Source organism: Wasmannia auropunctata, unplaced genomic scaffold (genome assembly GCF_000956235.1).
Source record: "Wasmannia auropunctata unplaced genomic scaffold, wasmannia.A_1.0 LD336053.1, whole genome shotgun sequence".
NCBI classification, from domain to species: domain Eukaryota; kingdom Metazoa; phylum Arthropoda; class Insecta; order Hymenoptera; family Formicidae; genus Wasmannia; species Wasmannia auropunctata.
Window position 1 is genome coordinate 920,764 of NW_012026837.1, and position 16,938 is coordinate 937,701.

General features: G+C 40.6%; 1 protein-coding gene across 1 annotated transcript in view; it reads right to left on the reverse strand.

The window, feature by feature from the left end:
- LOC105450941 (homeobox protein homothorax) overlaps positions 1-16,938 on the reverse strand; it is a 364,527-nt gene that overhangs the window by 88,630 nt on the left and 258,959 nt on the right. Inside the window, exon 11 of the mRNA XM_011691070.1 lies at positions 2,111-2,187. Coding sequence (XP_011689372.1) covers positions 2,111-2,187 — 77 coding nt within the window. The remainder of the gene's footprint in view (positions 1-2,110; positions 2,188-16,938) is intronic.

A 16,938-nucleotide genomic window follows, 5' to 3' on the forward strand; every position in this document is an offset into this window, starting at 1 on the left:
TGCGACTGACGATCTAGATACGAAATCGTAAAGTTGCTACGTAATAGCGACTAATATAATACCCAGTACGGCACTCTTCGCGTCAAGATTAAAGGTGCGTAAAGGGAACGCGGCGTATAAACGTTTTACAAGCTTTTCAGTTCTATAGCTATGATACTGCGCGCTCAGCGCCGAGCATTGACGAGCAAGATATTATTTTAAACGCTACATTACGTTCGTGTGGTGCCAACATTATACTGTTTCGCGTACATACGCCGTTCGACATTGTTAAGATGCACTTATATTATTGAAGCATGAATCAGAGCGTTAGTGTATTCGTTATAATGTTGTACTTAATAATTGAGAACGAACAAACTCGTTTAATTCGAACAAAATCAAACAAAATTTTATAATATAAATCTATTTAGCAAATCCGTAGTGTTTAAATTGCGTGATTTTTTAAAAAATAAGTTTCATCAAAATATCTCAAATAAAGAAAGTAATATAAAGGATAAACAAAGAAATTCATTTGTGATAGCTTGTTCAACGTATACAATTGTAGATATAAATATGCTCTACTCCGCTTCTATTTGATCCTACGAAAATGATTGTTCCCTAGCATCACCGACAGTATGAATATGCTTGATACCGCGAAAGAAAGCAACAAAATCAAACGTCAGATACTAGTGGAATGTGAATTTTGTAAAGCAAAGTAGCGATGATGTAATATTTTCATAAAACGTAACAAGAAATCTCTAACTCATCAATTCAATGCGATAAAACACACTAGAGACGAAGCATTATAATTAATATCGAATACGAGTAAATGAATTGTATAGAAAAATGTGAGGATTACTGCGGTGCTATGTCGTAAAGTTACGTAACCCGATATTTCTGCTCAACGGTAAGGTGATCGAGGTAAAATGTTCGCTCAATTAGTCTGATCCGAAATAAATTTCACTTTATCGAAAATGGAACGGTCCTTCCGCGGCATATAAGTTTTTAAATATAACGCAGAATTTAGAGTTAATTCTATTCTTAATAACGATCATTTTATAACTTACTTGAATTTAAGAGAACGACAATTAATGTCTTCTTTATACATACTTTTATATTTTTAACTTTATATTACCTATAAAACTGATCGCTCGTATGTGTGTAATCTTGTTTATTTTCCTATATAAGACCAATCAAGATACAACCAAATACTTTATTCATTATCTAGTCTTGCAAATTTCTAGAATTATTTTTTTCTGTATTAAAACACGATAACGATTTTGGAATCTCACGAATACAAAATTCGTTTATCGAGATTACATAATCGTCGTAATACAACCGCGAGTAAAGCCGCGAGTATTGATGACGCACGTGTCAGAACGAATTAAATCGAAGTCAGGAACTACAGTTGCAATCAGCGCTTCCTTGAGGTCATGGAAAAACACAAATTACAGAAATCAGCCCGCCTATTTGACTCGCTGACACGCATACGCCTACCGCGCCGTTTGTACTCGCGTGATTGGCGCGCTGAAATAATCAGCTCGTTGCAACGTCAACGTGCAATCGCTGGTGCCGAGCCCCGGTCGTGCACGCCTCGTTCCGTTTGATGTACGGGCGTAATTTCAGGGTGTCTGGAATTCGCATATGACACGTGCGACGTGCCGTATGATTCGACGCCCGTTCGCCGCTCTCATGTGCCCGCCGGTCTAGAAAAAGTTTCTCGCTTGGCACGCATACAGCGAGCTTTCGATCGTCGTCGCTTGGGAAGATTCGATTACGGTCGAAAGATAAATTTGTTTACACTTGCGAACACGCAAAAATCTGAATACGGTCTATTCCTGATTATATCCCATGATACACCTATCCCCTGATTATTTTCGTGATAAATGTTAATAATAAAATATATTTTTGAACAAATATTTTCATTTTGTAATACAATTTAGACCAATTTTTTTTAATCACACAATATTAAAATTAAAAGATTTGTACAAACTTTAGAAAAATAAATATTTCCAACCGATTTTTTCGTGAAATTTTTAAAATGATATGCAATTTTAGCGTCTGGCAATTATTTTACACGTAGTATATATATAAAAGTACATAAAAAATGTTGTCTAAGAGGCAATGTACTCACCAGTTGTTAACTTGAAGGATCGTCAACCCCGTGTCCTGTGCCAACTGTTTTTTCTGGTCTTCCGAGGGATACGGATGCTGCAAACAAAAAAAGTAAATCAATTAGTAATGAAATGAATGTACAAACGATCTCGCGTATTTACGTTAAGTAACCATTAATGCGACGCAAGTCAAAAACTCAGGTACCAATTAGCGCGAAATTGTCGGCGAAAGATTGCAATTATTACATATTAGTACAGAGCAGTTACGTTGAGCGCAATAATTAGCGGACGTAAAATGCGAAAGTAAATAAAAGAATTTCCTTTTTCCCCGTCTCACTCTGCCATCACTTTACCGCCGCGCCGTTTGCGTTTCGCCGAAGAACGTGTGGCGAGTTTTTAAATAATTTATCAAGTGATTTATCGCACACTAAGGTAAGTACACAGAGCACATACAATGCGTCGCGCGCGCTGACTTTTATCTGCGTGACAATCCACGCATTGCAGGCGGCGTATCGTAGATGCACCTGCGAAATATTATTTATTGCCGGCCAACAACAATAAAAAAAAAACAGGCATAGAAAGAGAAAGAGGAGAAAGCGGTGAAAGAGACAGCGGTGTTGCAAAAAGTTCCTTTTATATATCGCCCGCTCGGACGACCGCTTTTTATCACGCAGTTGCATCGACGCAGATGCACTCATGCTACGCCAAAACGATGCGCCAAGCGCGACACGCTGCCGCTCGTATTGCCCCTCTTTTGAGAAAAGAGAAACTATATAAAAGCACACCGAAGAAATGCAAGAATATTAGTAGAACAGATCGGCAAAATAAGTATTCTATATATATATATATATATATATATACTTTTGTGTATCATTAAATCTTTAGCCGTCTCCATTATATGAAATTTAGTTAGATAAATTACGCTTACAGATATTCCATCGATCTTGTGTCATGCAAGCCTATAAATTCATGCAGCGTTCTAGCCGTTCGTTTGGAAAAGATACTGCGCGCATTAATATCGCAGTCGCAGCAAGAACCAAATCTCTTCGATGTTGTTACGCAATCAACTTTGTGCCAAGCTTCTAAAAGATGTATACGCATATGCAACATTATGCACCTACATTCTACTTCAAGTTCGGTATCTTTGTTTTTGACATTAACCTTGGCAGAGGATTAAATTTTTTTTTTTTTTTAATATGTGACATAACGTTGATTGCGTTAAATAATTTGTCATAAAATAGTAAAGTATAATTAATATAAAATATTAATTAATTCGTTGGCTAATAATTTAAATAAGTAATTAAAGAACGAGAAAGAGAATTAATTAAACCAAATGGACTGATCTCTTCACGAAATCTACTTAAAAGGGATAAAATCTTTGCAGTCAGAATTGAACGGTGCCCGTACTTCGAGCATTAAAAAATTGTGCACGCGATGTACAGAAAACAGTCACCGACGCTCAATTACATTACACCTAGCGAGACATATTAATATCGCGGGCATAGCCACATCTCAATTTTAATCTCGCATTAACCGCAATTATGAAATTAGACGCACGTAATCGTCACAAGTAAATAGTCCGCCGACAGTTGCATTCCCAATGGAGACGTTCTCTCTGAAGACTATCTATCCGTGACACGCGAGGGTCATGTCAATTAATTTTCTCGATGTAGAAGGAAACCGAAGACTCCTCGTGACTTGTATCAAAAAAATGCTTCAGCATTGATTATTTCCTGTTTTGTTTCTCTTTACATTTATAACTTCTAATTGTACTAACGTACAATTAAAAAACATTCAAATGAATAAGCGCATTTATTATATTGAGATCCCTATGACAGATTTGCATTAAATTCAATATAAAATGAATGCGTAACGCAATGTTACGCAACAAATGATGCTTGTTCCGTGCCGCCAAGTTATCGATTGGTACGAAAAGATCCGACTACGGATATATAAAAGCCGGCGGCTGCATCGCGAGCGAGCGAACCGCATCATATTTTTACATAATTAGCACGTGGCGCCCGCGGTATTACGTCCTCTCTCCCTTCCGCGCCCGATCGTTACTTTTTGCCGAAGCTTGCGGTATTTTTGGACACTACCGCAGCCCACAAATCCCTCCCCCAAGCCCCTCTTCAACTGACGCTGTATCATGTTTCTTGGAGGCGAGCCACGGTATACATACATCAGAAGCGTGGCTCCATTCCCCACCCGCCATCCCCGGTACACCCCATTGTGCGCCGGTGTATATCCGATCCGAGCGATTCTTATCCTAATTAAATCGGCTGAGCGTATTGTCTGGGCGTAGAGTTTCCATCGGATCTCCGTGGATATCTAACGCCGCGTATAAAGCCGCGTCGAGCAGAGGATTGAGACGGTCGCGCGGGCGCGGGTTTCCGAGAGTACGATCCAACGCGAATTGATGCGGGCTAAATTGCAGATTCGACGAGATGATCGACGCACGTATAATGGTATGCCTCGAGAGAGAATATCGGCGACAGACCGATTGGCAAGATGTGCGAGCTTCATTCGGTTATCGAGATTCGAATCGACTATACGTATATCAGTTAATTTCCCCTTATTTTCTGTGTAGAATGGTGACGAAAAGTTGATATATTTCGCGAGGATTTGTACCAACATGCATCGTGAATACGTAAACGGGTATATATGGATTATTTTTAACGCTAACGAGTGTAACCACGAATAATGGAACATTATTACAATCACCTGTTGTACGATCATCGATCAATGATACCTATCAAGTGAGTTTGAATCGTAGAAATATGCGACATTCAGCGTTCGAAGCGACCACAGTTTCTCTTTACGGTTCGACTTCTCCAGAGATAAGTTGCTCGTGAGTTCGTTGGTGTATGCATAAAACAATCAAGATAATTGTCGAAGCTATGTGGGGACTGCCTGGCTGGCTGCTTTCCACCCTCCGCGCGATTCGAGATAGCTGCTGCAAGCGAAGGAGGAAGCAACGGTTGAGGAAGGGAGATGGAAAGCAGGAGCTATCCAATTACATTGAAAACAATAGTCTTAAGTGCTCGTGGCGGTCCGTTCTGCGCTACCCCCGACCCTGTAGCGCCGATGCTTTTCCACGACGGTTTCCCGTTCTAGACTACGTTATAAGTCGTAGCGACGCGCACGTTTGACTTCAAAAATTTTTATTACCCATGGTACACTACGTAACATAATATATATATATATTTTTTTTTGCTTATTTCTAGAAGGCTTTTCATTACATTGTTGTAATGAAAATTCATACAAACGTTTATTCATATGCAAAATTACTCAGTGTATTACAGTGCATTATTTTATTATTTTCAATATCCTGTTAAATAATACGCATATATTAACGAGGTTTTTACGCAAAATTACATTGATATCATTAGGCATCGATGATAAAATGGCTCGTTTGGTTCTGCCTCTTCATTGAATACAAATCCGAGATCCGAGATTCGAGATGAGAACGAGAGGAGAAAGAAAGATAGAAGCGACAAATGAAACGCGCCGCGTTGCAAGAGCACGACTCAGTGGCCAAACAAGCGATAAAATGAAAATGAGCGGTAAAAAGACAATATGAAAACCATTTGGGTTTTCCCGAGGGCTGGGGCAGGAACGAGCCAGGCGGAAGCGGGGCTAAGTGTGTAAATGAGTCCGTAGTTTAGCCCGATTGCCTCTAGACGACCCCTTTCCGCGGTGCGCAAACCTCATCCACGGCTCGCTACCCTGATAGCAGCACCGGTATAGCTGAAATAACCGTAGTCTTCCTGAGGAGCAAACTGCTCCCTAAGACAATTCTCGAGACAATGAGATCGTTCGTAGCCCGAATTCAAATCAGTACAAATAGACGATGGATTAAATGTCTGTATTAGATGCGGAGCCGTTTCCTAAATTGATAGCTGCTCTGATACTTCCGGAGTCATCTTTGGAATTATTCAATTACGATACTAAATTGAATAACGTATTTAAATCTACCAATATAACATAAAATTGACCTATTCGTTCGCACAATATAATTTACAAAATATACCGTTAAAATTTGCTCATTCGCGTCTAAGAAGTTTATAAGTTATGAAATAAACTTAAAATAATATGAATTATACAAGATTTCGTTCAAGATTCGTAGTCAAGATTATTTCTACTTTTTATGATGCAAAAGTATACGTGCTACGTATCGCGAGCGGGCCGTTATCACATATCAAAAAGACAGACGCCGTTACTCTCTCGTCTCAGTATACTATCCGCGCATTGATCCGCAATTTCGCTCCCAACGTTTCCGCGAGCGTGACAATTTGCTGGCGCATCGGTTCGATGACGGGGACCGCGCGTGTGCTGCGTCAGGTCGTCGATGTTGGGACGGGTGGGTGGATGGATGCACATTGAAGCTCTTCCTGGCCTCGTGTCTCTTCGTGTCCTTCGTCGTTCCGGGATGTTACCCCACCCCGTGGTAACCAGGGCTCTCGGTGCCGAATGACACGTCGATGACGACCGCTGCTGACTCCGACTAACGAGCGGGGCGTTGGGGGCGTGGGAGCCACCAGAGATCGCGCCTCGTCATCACGCGCTTCGGAGTCCCCTCTTCCGCTTCGCGTCTAGAGAATTCATGTCGAGAGGATGAGGTCGCGAAGCGACCGAAGAGGTCACTACGGGTGGCTACGTCGATTTCACGTCACCCGCGCGATCATCGGATCGTGCGGATCGGCCGATTGAAGCAAGACAGAGTGGAATCCTTCGTGACTGGCGAACTGATAAACGAAGGGTAAACGCGATGAAATAAATGACGGTGGCCGCGATGTGGATTCATCTTTGTCACAATTACGAAGGATTTTAAACTTAACTGCCTAGATGAGAATCACTCTTAGGCAGAAGCGTCGATCCCCAAAGTCAAAGTAAAACGGGAATGTCTTCCCGCGATGACTTCACGTGTAATTACAGAAAGGTGCAGGGAGCCAACCAATTGTCACGAGTGAATTTCGCGCTGGAATTGCCCCGACCGGTCGAATTGATGGGAGGGAAAGCGGGCTCTTTGGCGATGTGAAAATGAGGAGGAGGAAATGGCGGATGAGCGAGGGGCGGATATAAAATAGACGATGTCAGCGCGTCAGTCATCCGTAATACCTTCATTCCGTTTGTCTCCCTCCATTGGTTGGTAAAGAGCACGTATATACGTGTGTGTAAATGTGTGTGTTGTGTGTACAAGGTATTTCCATGAGCGGACACAATTTCGTTATCGCCTCGAAGGTTATTCAATTTCGACGTTAAAATCCTCTAATGTGCCATTATTGCTTCGAGGGGACACGACGACCTCGCGGAGTGGTAATGGCTTGCTGCACGTCGAAAGAACTTGAACAAAATTCTGTTTAAGACGGAAGACTAGCCTGACATTGTGACCCATTAACAACGATAATGAAAACAGCCTATAATTGGCCGAAAAATACTTTAACGTACTTTATTGTCAGAAAATATTTATATTGTATGTTTTATAACAGACACATGTTATAATACATACGTACACGCACATACAGAACAATATTTTTTCTGATATTTTGTTTTTATAAAAAACGCGTGTAATAATATTTTTATAATACAATATATTATGTCTAACCATTCCATCAATACAATTACTTTCTGTCACATTAAATTTTTGTTTTTTCTCTTGATATAAAAAAGATTGATTTTCGCTATGCATACAAATTAGTATAGAAATTTCTACTATAATACACAACTGCAAGTTTATAAGCTATATGTATGACAAAAAAATAAATAGAAAAAAATTAAAAATATCATGTTTTTAACAGATTAGATGGAAGACCAATTCAACTGTCTGCATCACGAGATTACGATTGATTGCTATCCAAAATTTCTCACATGACGGAGATATCTATTTTGAAGATAGAGATGCTTCGAATTGTGTTCTTTTATATAATTACAAATGAAACACAATGAAATGTACAAAGGAGCGCCTGCAGCTATATGCACCGTGCTCAAACGATACCAGATAAGCCGTACCCAAAGATGGTATGCTGCTCTGATGTCGACTCGTATAGTAGAATGCTAACCACACGGCAACGAGAACTCGACAAACGTGGAGTTCCATCTGCCAGATAGACATCGTTCCTTGGCTTGCTTCGTCATCGCGACGCGGAGCTTTCAATATGCAGCCGCTTACGTTCCTCAAATTTGCTTACTAACGACCGGAATGTTTTACTTCCGCGTCACTTTTGTTAAAATATAGTTATATGTATGTACATGTAAATTCCAGTATAAAAAGCAGAATGAAAAATGTTATAATTATATTTAAATAGTAAAAAAAAAACACTTAAAGAATATAAATAAATGCAGGAGATACTAAGTTGGATCACTGGATGTTCTAAATTTAAATTAAACTAAAATTATAGTCCTACAGGCATTTGTATTCTTTCTCAAATCACACATAAAATAAATAAGCTTGATCACGTGCAATATAAAAATTGCACTTGAAATGTTGAAGCGGTTCAAAGTGCCAAAAATACTGACAACAAGCAGAAAACCAATAGCATTGAGCAATGCGTGGCATTTTTCATGGCAATCACCGATACAAGGCTCAAGGACAGCCCCGAAGGTAGCTTACGAACGCGAAGCTCTCGGGAATCCATGGGCGATTCCGCTGGTCGTTCTCTGGAAATCGATGCTGACGAGCGAATTGGTACGGCGACCTGCGGGGCGTGGTCGAGCCGAGTCTCTGTGACACGGCCACCTCAATCACCGTGCGACGCCCAAACCTGTCATTATCACGCGACCCTGTCTACCGTAGGGTCTACGCGTACGCGTACACACAACCAACGCCGAAGGCACATACGTGAACGTGCGTTGAGTTCGACGCACGATCAAACCGCGTGATCCAACGGATCACAAGGAACACGCGTCAAGGGCGCCAGACGTAGAGCCGAGGGGTTGCAGACTCGTTGATCACCTCCTTGTCGCAGTACGCGGACACACCCCCGTCATTGTGTCCTTCGAGGTAACGTGGCGCTGGAGGAGGCGGATCCTTCCTTCACAGGAAGGTTCAATCGTCCGCAGGTCCGACGACCATTGACCCCGGCTAGTGACCCAACTTTGTCTCCCAATTTCATTGATTAGGCCTCGCTCTCGCCTGCTGCAAGCGTCGTATGCTACTCGCGACCCCACGAACTCAACTGATTGAACCGTACTAATGAAACGGTTGGTTGTAGCCTAATCTCACAATGCGATAGCAAGCTTTTAACTTCAACAATCTGGTTTAACCTACTTTCGGCAAAAATCATCATAAATAAATTTTTTGTATTCTGCCAATATTTCAATTACGAAAAGAGCGCAATTTTATTATAAATATTCAGAACGAAAATCTGAGCGGAAGACACGGAATTAAAGACGTTGAATTAACTGCAGATATTCGCGCTACTTCATAAAATTGGCAAGATTATGCGCATCCTTCGCTCTCTTTCTCTCTCTCTCTCTTCCTCTCTTGCTGGCTCCAAATGCAAACGCTGCTATTCCCAACATCGTCGGTCGCTATTATTACCATCCCCGTCTCTTCGCAGTCAATGTTTGAAGACCGTATCGAATTCTCGCCGTTAATGAGAGGCGGGCGGAATTATTGACAAGAATCCAGCTCGCTCGAATCCCACCCTCTCTCCCACCCAACGTGCCGCACGTCAATCGGTACCAAGCACGCCTCGTGACTTGTGGGAATCGGGATAATTATAACGTTTCCGCTGAGTTTCGATACGGGGAGGGAGGAGCGAGCGTAATGGTGGAACCTCCTCCTCTTTCTAGGGACCCCTCAGGCGGCAATTCTACGCTCACGCTCGCGCCGCTACCCAGCAATCATCCCCAGTCAGTCTTTCAGTCAGTTCCGTTGCTATTTAATTATCCATTTAAAGCGTGTAATCTTCTCCTACGCGGCATCAATTCACTCGTGCCGGTCATCTCCCAATGAGGGACAACGAGAACGATGATGACGTCGTAAAGGTCTGAAGAAGGCACAATTTTGAGATGTGTGGCAATACGTAGTGAAAGTGCGTAAGATATAAAAAGTTCTTTATCTTAATCACGAATAAAATATAATATATGTATATATAGAGTTATTAATTCTCCCTCATAATCTCGTTCCAAATAAATGATTATCTATTATCTCAAAGATAATTTTCATCATTATATAAAGAAAGCTTATCCCTATATTCATAACTAATAAAAAGTAATAAAACGTGGAGTACTACACAATCAATACTATACATATATGTAATCGGTCGATGAGGATGAAATCATTACACGTTTTATTCAAATTTGACATAGCAAGACATGTTTTGCTCAACTGACGAGGATAAGGTCGTAGGCGACCACAAGAAAAGGTTGAATTTAGATTCCTGCAGAAAAGCGTGGGAGTATACAATATATACGTCGGTCCGGTCGAGACGCAAATGGTCATCCTCATCGTTACCGATATCGGTAACAAGAATACGCCTCGCATGGAGGACCATTTTCTTTCAAAGTTTACTATCGAGAGTTGCAGGTTGAAAGAAAAAATAAAACAAAGATTAGAATCGCAACAAATTGCAAAGTCCTTTTGCAACGGCTGAAAACGGCTGTTATCAATGCAAAAGTGTTCGGAGATTGTAATTTAAATGCTTATAGACATAATTTTTCGAAAAATAGAATTATCAATAAATGTTGCAGGCAACACTATTGCATTCCATTATTTACTTGCATTTATTCAATGACATCTTACAAGAGAAATCAAATTTTATATTTTATTTTCCGTTTTCTTTTCTAAACAAGAACCAAATTATATGCTTTCCGTTGAAATAAATAACATAGTATGTGAATTGTCGCAGAATCGCCCCTCTATCATTTGAACGGGACATAGCTCCGTCCGAACAACACGTTTCCAGATCGTCTTCCTTTCTTACCCTTCGCCGGCGTAGAAGCGTATAAACGAAATAGCTGTTAGGTGATATTGGGGTACGGCATGTTGCGAGGGCATCGATATATATTTCTTCTCGTCGTATCTCGTCGTTCTTACCCATCTAGGAGCGTAGGTGCTCTGCTACTCACGCTCGGGACTCGTAGGTGGAAGGGTGAAAGAGGCGACCCTTCCGCGTTTAGTGTCAATTTATTCGGGATTCCCGAGATTCCCGAGGCTTTGCCACGCACGATCAGCCTCGCCCGTTTGCATAATATTGTATTTATTTCGTCTTGTAACCTCGTACACGCGTTGCTGTTCCGCATCGTCCTCTCTCTTTGCCTCTTACCACGAAGTTACGCGCCTTGTACACGTGTGGATAGTGACGGGAGAAAGCTTCGTTTAGTTCCCTGCTTTCGCACGAATAGCATCATATATGCGAGCCTGAAATGGGCTATAGGGGTTACAAGAAAATCCACGACGGCGTTCTTCCTACCGACACCTTTTTTCGCATCTTTCTTCATCCGCTCGCTGCAATATACCTTGATATTACACATTTACGACGAATTATTTAACCATAGTTAGCATACACTAACTTCAGTCATTTATTCACATAATTGTAAAGTTATCCAAGTTATCATACATATGTTTATACAAAAAAGTTTTCTGTATTTAATATATTAAAAATTATGCAGTGACTCTCGAGTAAATTCAATCTTCATTGTAGAGCATAGAATGAATTTTTATTAATTTGATTGTTGAGTAATAGATCTTATGTATCATACTTGGAGGACATTAGTTGTAACATAGTGTCGAAGCAAAATACACTTGAAGAGATATCTACATTGCGATGTAAATATAGCTGGCTGAGACACCGCGCCGGTCGAAATTATTGAAAGCGCAAGGCAATAGTTGTTCGGCGATAAAGAAAGGCAGAGGGTGGCTGTTATCGTTGCTCGTTTCATGAATAAGCACTCAACATCCGTATCGAGAGTACAAGCAGCAGCCACGTTCGATAGGCGAATTGCTAAAGTAAACTGGCATGTTATCGTCGGAATCGGTCAGAATGACATATTAATTTAAATACTTAGCTGCGTACCATTCCACAAGGTGCACATTATAAACTGTGTATTCTTTATGTTTTTGTCATATATATGTGTGTGTATATATATATATATATATATATATATATATATATATACATACATACAATCAAATTGATTTATAATCTTATTAAATAATTTTGTTTTCACTAAGCAAACAATCCCAATTATCAATATAAATAATATACTTTGAGAGACCCTACAAAATAATTTAGTCTACTCTTATTATCATGCATCTTTGATCAAATATTTGTGATAAAAAATAGGGATACTCTTAATAAACAACAAACGGAATTTGCACACGTCTTCAATGATCGAGATCAATTAACACCCAACTGACGAAAGATAGCGCTGATAAGTTTCTATTAATATTACAATATAACACGATCCATCGTGATCAAAACAATAGTCCCATATTTTTCCTTGTACGACACATCGTAAAAGATGGCATTTGATATAAGGATAATTCTGCGTATCAAATTATTTAATAAAATGACAGTGAACATAAATATTCACACGTGACGGAATTATCTGTGGAATAATCCTTCGAACGCGATCGATATTGGTTGATTTTATAGCGGTATGTCAAAGGTATTTGTCGATATTGAGAATCACGTCCAAAAATTTAGTTATTAACAGCTGCTCGGAGCACGCATTGATTTAACAATATTTTCTTTATGTTCGGCGAGGTAAATCACTTTTCCCGTCGAGCATAAAGCATCGCGCGGTCGACATTCGCAATCATAAAATACAATATTCATAATGAGGACGTCAGTCAGAGAGGTGCGGACGAATTGACGGAGGTTGCTGCACGGACGAATGGCCGATTGCAGTGCGGCGGGGGTAGCAGCGGGTGTCGACGGCGGTGGTGAGATGGTGGTGCTGGTGGCGGCGGTGATGGTGGCGGTGGTGCATCGATAACCCGCGCGTCGAAGAGTTTGAGTGATTGACGCGATCGGATGGAACAGATCGTGATGCACGCGGAGAAAAGTGTTGACCGCTCGTTCCGGGCGAACATACGTATGGCAGCCGACCCATTGACAGGTGCATAACGCTTTCAAACAAATAGGAACAAATTCCCCTCTCTCTTTCTCTGTTTCGCGTACATATCAAAATGCATTTTTAAAGCTTACCGGTGTACGGCAATAAATATCAACAAACGAGTATCCCCTAGGCTATAAATAAAATCTATGTATTTTTAAAACCTTTTTTTTTTGTTTTTCATACACGTAGACACAACGCCCGTTGGACATTCGGAGGTATTTTGCCATCACAGGTAAGTCCGACGTATTTCGTCGCTGCGCATTTCGCCAGGCGTCCATTTCCGAATGTGCAGAACTTTTTTCCGCGATACGTTGGCGACTGACGCGATATTTGCGCAACGCGGAATTTTTTTCAAAAAAAAAAAGAGAGCGAGAGAGAGAGCGAAACGAAAAATAGGAAAAACACGCCCAATGCTTTTCCATGTCGTAACAGAATGAAAGCACTAAACGCGCGATAGCCAGCAACAACACGAACGCGTGTACCCATTATGGCATAATATCGATAATAAACTTTTTCGCCGCCCTTTCGAGCGGCGAGTATTATTTTTTTTTTTTGTTGACTCATCGACAATTCGCACGGTATTCGATAAACGCGATTATAATTATCACATTGTGACAATTTACAACTATAATATGTAAAAATGCCCCGTAATCAAAATTCTTTAAAGACAAGATACGTATTCTTTACAAATGTCTTAATTATAATTAAGAGGCATTTCTTTAGTTGCCCATCATACAGCCAACTAACTTTTTAAGCACTTTTCTGTGATAATTTAGTTCGTTACAATTCTTAATCGCATTATTTTATCAATAACTTGTAGAATAAACGGTTGCCAATAATAGGTACGCGCGACATCGCTTTCAACAGTGACAAATGACATCTTCCAGTCAAGTCGAATCGCGATGAACGGAATCGTACGCGTTTTATGCTTGGGCTTGGACAATTGATCCATCAGGCTGAGCGCGTAAGCCGTAGCGTTGCACCTGTGCATCGTGTAGTGCAGCCGGTGGTGGATGCAACGCGAGTCTGCTTGGACAGGTGATTGTCAGTGCTTCAGGCGCCGCCTCGAGATTTTCATAGACTATCGTCCGCGCGAAGTCATTAAAACCGCAAACCCGAATATATCTTGGCCACAACAACGGGGATCGAGATTGAAATTTCGATAACATTATACATATACTTGAGAAAAATGCATAACAAAAAAAAATAATTATACAAAACGTTCTAATATCGTTACCTTTATTTACAAAATATCTTTGCAATAGTATACGTTCAAAGTTAATGTAATCTCAATTACATTACATTGCTATCAGATGATTACATGTAATTTGTTTTTAAAATAAATTAAAAACTGAAGTAGACGCGCCGATAATAAAGGTAATCGATTTGTGTGTTAACGATAGCAATCTCGAATTACAAAACTTCGCATTGAAGCGTATGTGTTTATCTATAACGTTTGATGGCTTCGGCCAATTTTACTACGTGCAACGTCAAACGTTTCCGGCGGTGCGCATCGCGCGCGGCATAAAAATGACAGCTCATTGGATTTTACGAACCGGCCCCACGGCCGCATTGCACCGGCGGCGCACCGGCGTGATACAAACAGCCCGTTGCGCCGGTGATTTTCATCGCCGTAATAATGCGTTTATCGGCATTCCCACGCCCGGTCGATCAGTCCGATGAAACCTATTCCCGGCGAACAACCAAGCCACGTCCACGCCCTTTTATCGTTAACGCGCCAAATATTTTTTTTTTCGCAGAATAAATTAACTTTACTCAATCAAGCAGATTTTCCAGTACGAGGAACATATTTCAAATGGTTATTGCGTTGGGTCGCTGGCCAGTATAAGTATTGAAATATATACCACGATTTATATGTCACGTCAAATATATCGTGATATCGCATGAATATATTGGAAATATATCCATATGAATTGCAGTTAACATTCAAATATTTTAATATAGAATTGATCAATATTAATTATCTTGTGTAGAATATCAGTATAAAAATTCTAGAAAGAAAATATCTTATTAAATAATTTTACAGAAACTGAAAATTATTTAATAAGATATTTTATTAAATTAAATTGTATGTGTATTATTGTGCAAATTATATAACATTATCTTCAAAACCTAAACTAAACAAATATTAATAAAATACGTTCTATAAAAAATATTATCAGTGAGTCGCCTACAAAAATAAATCGGATGAAATATATTATTCGAATCATTCTTCAAAATAGTATTAATATCGTTTTCTGATATTGTTTCTAGAATGCTGCAAATAATTGCAAATTGTTCTAAGCTGCTACAGAACTTTCGATCGAATGCAGCTAGGACTTTCGATTATCTCGATTATGCCATGGTATATTCTTATCACATATGTGATAAGATAAATAAAAGGAGAATTTGTAAAATCAAGAAAAGCTTTTAAAAAGCAAGATTTACCAATCATAGTATCCGCAAACAAATTTTCAGAGGAAAATTAAATTTCTAAATATAATCTAATGAAAAATTACAATTAATTGCTTAGTTTCGAAATGAATTATGACAAGCCGATTAAAACTTGAGATAATGTTTTCTCACATTGTGAGAAATTCTATTACAACGTCCTTATTTCGTAAGATAAAGTAATGCGCACAACTTGCAGGTCATTCCCCTCATTTCGCTTGGTGGCATAAATTAGGTATAAACTTCACAGTGTTGGTTTTCGCGTTGCGTTCGCACGCGATCGATCGCGGCTCGACGTGAGGGAGCATCATCGCCGTCCCATCCGGTAAGAAACAAAGAACGCGACAAGGGAAGAAGACATCGCAAAAGGAAGTCGATTATTTCGCGAGTCCGTTTGCCGCGGTCAATTAAGTTGGTGAAATTTCGCCGCGAAAACAAGGCGCGATTCGCCCGTCCGGCGCCATCGAGTGTCGTCGGGCAGTGCTCTCCGATGCGGAGGGCATCGTCGTTGTCGTCGTCGTCGTCGTCGTCGTCGTCATCGTGGGCGATTCAGGAGGCAAAAAGGAGACTCGTTGACGGCGTCATTATCGTTATTTAATATCCCGGTCATTAGCGCGTCCCGCCGTGCCACTCGAGAGTGTTGTTTATGTACTCATCCGCTCTCTAAGAGTTCACCGCGTCGAGCCTGAGATTGTTCCTACGCGTTTTTGCAACGGCGAATGAGGTGCTGAAGGAGGATCACGCTTTGAAGTCTTTCTCCAAGTACACATCGCGGGCATACGTACGCTTTTACGCGCGTTAATAAAGGACACAGAGACGTTCGAGCATGATGAGTTAATTATTATCGTGTTGTCACGACTTTGTTCGTGAATACTTATACCTACACCGCGTGGTGAAGTTATGTGTATCGACTACTGGCATACCGTTTACTCTAGACGAAACATTAACGCGCGGGAAGAAGCGCGATCGTATGTGTAAGAATCCGCGGCATCCGGCATCTTACAAAGGATTTAAGAAAAAAGCAGCAAGTATGAGCACGGCCCCCGTTGTGCTACGAAATAGAATCGAGATGGACGTCGTTGACCAAGCAAAAAGTAAATGGAACGAGCAAGAAGCAAGTGCTGCACCGAATAAAAGAGCGATAATGGAAAACGCGGCCAGTTCGAGTCACGGCTGGATAATAAGTTCCGCGTAATCGTCGGCGATTTTACCGCTGTCGAGAGTAATGCTGCATTTTCACGATCGAACACATCAATGTCTTGCGAGAAATGTCATTTTGTGGCTTGTAGATAAAGCAAGAAATGCTGCGCGTTCAAATGTACGCAGA